This window comes from Aphanomyces astaci, assembly GCF_000520075.1.
Source record: "Aphanomyces astaci strain APO3 unplaced genomic scaffold supercont1.5, whole genome shotgun sequence".
NCBI classification, from domain to species: domain Eukaryota; phylum Oomycota; class Saprolegniomycetes; order Saprolegniales; family Verrucalvaceae; genus Aphanomyces; species Aphanomyces astaci.
Genome location: NW_009798268.1, coordinates 1066388 through 1071454, shown reverse-complemented (window position 1 = coordinate 1071454; position 5067 = coordinate 1066388). Strand labels below are relative to the sequence as shown.

The following is a 5067-nucleotide window of genomic DNA, read 5'->3' as shown; positions in this document are numbered from 1 at the left end:
GCATCGACACTGTAAAATTTGATATGATCGAAATACATTTTCAAAGGCTTTGGCATCGTGCACAAATTTTCTCGCAATCTCACCGGGTAACGAAGGCAGGTCGAGCCAAGTCGTGGAGTGCCTCGATTGCCACCCATCGACGTCGGTTAAAAAAATACACGTTATCCGGACTCGCAAATTTGTTTGCGAGAGGCACTTGCGAGATATTTGGCAGTCACCCATTGACTGTTTACATCAATGCCTATTTGTGATGCGACTTTTCATGACAAATCCCACATACAAGATTCAAGATAATATTCATTACTAATATTGTAGCACTGCGGGAATAAACCTCAACTGTTTACAGTACGAACACTGATTGGTCGTACAGTATGGAGTGTTTGGTATGCACACTGATTGGTCGGTTTCCACCAATCACAATGCAATACCCATGATACCTCTCCTTGTAGAATCCCCTCGTGTTGTGGCGGCGGCGGTGAAGCCTTCATCGTCTTTGGAGTGGAAGCGCATCATCCATGCTATGCGAGATCCAGGGCGGAGCGAGTACGTGTTCGTTCCGCACAAATACATCCATTCCACGCCAATCCTGTCCCACGGCCAGGTGGCATGGACTTTGAAAAATCGGAGACGCTGACGAAACCACCTCGCTTGAACAACATTGAAAACTCAGCAAGTTAGTACCAGTAGGAATTATTAACTTATACAGGTATTGCGTGACCATTGCGCTAGGCAAATACTTCGAAGTAGTGACTAGAGTATAGTTATTGTCGATTTTCTTGAAATTTCCCAATTTTGCATGGTTTGTTCAATCGAGCACAAATAGAGCCGGGACATCTGATTGGCCATTATCCACTTCGCCCTTTTTCCCGCAGAAACTCGAAAATGGATTGTAGACAATCAGCGACAAGTAATTTCGGATTGACCAATGGGAGAGATTGGTGCTCGATTCGCTCGTCGATTCAACGGGGTCCGGATATTCATACCGAATCTCCAAACAATACGATACTGTACACCTGCATTATTAGGAGTACTTCCAAGTATGTCGGTTGTATGCCTGATTCGGACTTTAGTATTAATAGTTTAACCAATACGCTGGGCACTCGCTATCGTGTCAAGCACCAAAGGCTGGAGCTGAAACTGGACATTTGGATTGGCGAAACCAAGAGGGAGTGGAACATGCGGAGGGAGAGCAAGAAGCCGTCGCGAGTCCATCGTCACCACCGTCGCGTCATTGATGTCAATGGGGGCGACATCCTGCGGTGCCACCCCCACGATGCCTCCTGGGGGCTCGACAGAGTGGAGCTTGTACTGGCACGTTTCAAAGTGTGGAGAGATGTAGATGCACAAGATGTACGCGACGCCAGGGAATGCTGCCCAGAGAATGGCTTTAGGATCCAAAAGCGCCCAGCCGCGAGAGACACCGACCTCGATCTTCAGCGTATGGAACTCATTCCATGCGAAGTTTGCAGGACGGACTGCGCCGATATTTGGGGCCGGCCCAAAGCTCTGGTCTGGTTCAATATGTTCTAGGGCATCAACAAAAGTCGCTCCGCGTGGTTCGAGGTTCATGCTGAAGGTTCCAGTTGCGACCGCGATTGCCACTACTAGATTGCAGCTCATGCCTTCGTGGATCATTCCTGGTAGTTCGACGATGTAGATAGCCCCATCCCGCCACATCATAGCTCGGGATATGAGCTCCTGGTACTCTGAGGTGACGAATTGATTCCAATCGTACTTGGTCGCATCGCATACCTTGACACCGACATCCAAATGCGTCGTGAAGAGCGCCGTCTGCACGTGCGTCATGTTCATGGAGCGCAGGGCGTTGTTGATGCGGCGGACTGGAGCAGGTATCTCCGTGGCCTCGACTTCGACGCCGTACGCAACGCTCATGCTCAAGAAGAAATGGAACTGTGCAAGTGTTGTACTACAGTACATGTAATAGTATTATCAACTTCTCCCTGTCGCTCCACAAAGGTGTAGACCGTTGACCGTAATTAGTACGGATTGAGAATTAGTGTGGATTCAGAATTAGTGGGGATAAGTGGGAAGGAAATCAGTAGTAGATTCGGGGGTAAAAGGGGTTTAGGGTCTGGTTTTCTACTTTTGGTATACTAAGTTGAGTGAAAGATCGCAGAAAAAGCAGTTAGACCCAATTTTTCATTTTACTGTGTGATGGCATTCCAGAAATTTGTGGTTGGCGCTGAGAATTTCGTGCAATGTTGGGTGTTTGGGGTGTATGCAACGATGCTCAATTGCTTTGGTAGTAGCGCAATAACCTTTGAACAAGATGTGTCTGCACTATTGACTGTTTACATCAATGCCTATTTGTGATGCGACTTTTCATGACAAATCCCACATACAAGATTCAAGATAATAATCCTTACTAATATTCTACTCTACTCAATATTCAAAATTGGTGTGGTCCGCACTAATAATTCTCCATTCAGGTCATTTTCGAAGCAAAATCATTTCGAGATTGCTAGTATTAATAGTTTGGTGTATTTTGTTTCCTGTTTGTTTCGTAAATCGTGTATAATTTCTGATAACGTTACTACTACTATTAATAGTAGTCAATAAAATAATAATATATAGACAAATATTTTGTTTTTACCCTTTACACCCTTTTGTACGATACTACTGTAACTTAGTGGTAAAACATGATTAACTGTAAATTTGTTCGAAATCCAGGTTGATAAATTAGTGCGGTCCGCACTAATTCACAATATGGGCTACGTTATCTATTACTGCTATCTTGAAATTTGAACGCGATTGCTTGTATCGTAGATATATGGTGATTTACGAAACAATCACGAAACATGCATACTATTATTAATAGTAGTACTACGTAATCTATTGTGGACATAAATCAACGCCGGCCACCATGGGCAACCACATCTCCTCCACATGCATAAATGTAACGGTAGCGAGCTTCACAGAGTAAATTGGAAAGTGATTAGATTGTCGTCTTAAACTACTAACTACGAAAATGTATACTTTACTAAATAAATAAACTACATGAAGTAAATGTTTTTTCTCTACGGCTTCTTCAACGGCCTTGCCCGCTAATGGTGCGACAATCTTTAGCTTGTTCGACAGTCTTGCCATCGTTTTCTTAACGATGCGACAAGCTGTATTCTTGGTCGGTAACCTTGCCATCATTACATTCTCCCCCGGTTGTCGACTTGTCAGCTTGGATTCTTGTACGCAGGTCTTCAAGCAATCGTTTGAAATGGGAGACATGCTTGATGCTGCGCTCAAGCTCCCAAGTTGCTTCGTGCTCGGGCAAACCATGCCATTTGACCAAGTACTCTTTCTAGCGATTGAACTGCCGTTGCTTCAACAGCGCTTCAACGATGTGCAGTTCATTCTCCGAATCATTGAGAACGATAGGAGTTGCTTTGGGTATTGGTCTTCCTTGAAATCGTTCTGGGTTTTGGACATGATGCTTCAAGCGATCCACATTGAAGACATCGTGAAGCCTGCTCATGCTTTGTGGCAGCTTCAACCGCATCGCATTGGCGTTCACTACTTCTTGTATCTTGAATGGCCGATTGAATCGTGGCACGAGCTTCGCCTTTTAATTCTTGTTTTTGACTTGAGCATGCTTCAACGGAATGTTTCGCGTCGCCAGCATAACATAATCGCCTTCCTTGAACTCTACTAACGATCGCTTCTTGTCGTAGTAGTTCTTTTGTCGAGCTTGTGCTTTCTTGTCAAGTGCAATGCGCACGAGTTCCTTGCGGTGTTCCGCGAAGTTCTTTGCATACTCGTTGAGTGCGTCGATCTCGTTCAGCGCTGGGCTACGTAATTTTCTTCCCGTATCCACTTCAAATGGTGTTAACCCCGTTGACGCTTGAACTAGGCTTTGATGTGCATATTCGATGGTTCCAAGATGTTCTGACCAGTCGTGACCCAAGTACGAGACTTGATATCTCAAAGCATCTTCGAGTGTCCGATTTTGTCGTTCGGTGGCTCCATCACTATGCGCTCGACCCGCCGTCGTCATGCAATGCTTCACGCCCATGATCTTCATCAACGAATTCACTCGTGAACTTGGAATCTCGGTCGCTGATGACAACTGCTGGCAAACCGTGGTATCGCACGACTGCATCGAAGAACTCCTTCGCTGCTTGGAGAGCATCGACGTTCGACGTTGTCGCACAGTATGCTGGACGCTTCGATGTTTTGTCAACGCACGTCATGATCGCATCCTTTCCGTTCGAGACCGGTAAACCAGTAATCCAGTCCATCGAAACGGTGTGCCAACATTCTTCAGGCGATTCGATCGGAATCATTCTTCCATTCGCCTTGGCGCTGCTTGACTTGTATCGCGCACAAGTTTCACACGCCGCAACATAGAGCTTCACATCTTCTTCAAGACCGCTCCAATAATACCATTGTGCAATGTGCAATTGCGTTCGCCGTACGCCGGGATGAGCCGTGGTGCTTGTGTCATGACTCTGCGAAATTATTTCGCCCTTGAGGTAGTCGTCGTTTCGAACGCACAACTTCCACACTTGATCCTTCGACTTCACGAAGAAGAGTCCATCCTTCTTCTCGAACTTGTCTTCGTTCTCAAACTCTTTCGTCTTGGCGTATGCTCGCACGAAGCGTTGCTTCAAGTTATCGTCCATCTTGATCGATGAATACGAAAACTTCTCCGCGTGGTTGATGACGAGTTGGTGCGGAACTTCGACTTCGACATTCGACACATCCACCTCCTCCCCCCGAGAAGGCAAGTTCATCATCAATTCCAGAGTGCGAATGTTCAAGCACTTGATGTCATGCACTCGATCGCTCCATCGGTTAACACAACGATAACGGTCGTAACACGTAGTGTCACACTCATGCACAGCGCAGGTACTTGCTTGCATGATATTGCGCGGTGGACGCGACAATGCATCCGCAACAACGTTTGTTTTGCCAGGACGATGGTGCAACGTGAAGTCAAAACTGCTGAAGAAATCCAACCAACGTGTTAACTTAGCTGTTAAAACTGGAGTCTTCAAAAACCACTGGCAAGTCGCGTTGTCCGCGAAGACATCAAAGTGTGACCCATAGACG

General features: G+C 46.0%; 1 protein-coding gene across 1 annotated transcript; it reads right to left on the bottom strand.

Moving 5' to 3' along the window:
- Window positions 1-1080: 1080 nt before the first annotated feature.
- Window positions 1081-1893, bottom strand: H257_03139 (hypothetical protein; the record flags this gene model as incomplete). Its single annotated transcript, XM_009827098.1, has 1 exon — window positions 1081-1893. One exon carries the CDS (start codon window positions 1891-1893, stop codon window positions 1081-1083), a length of 813 nt encoding a protein of 270 aa, XP_009825400.1.
- Between the last annotated feature and the right edge of the window lie 3174 nt (window positions 1894-5067).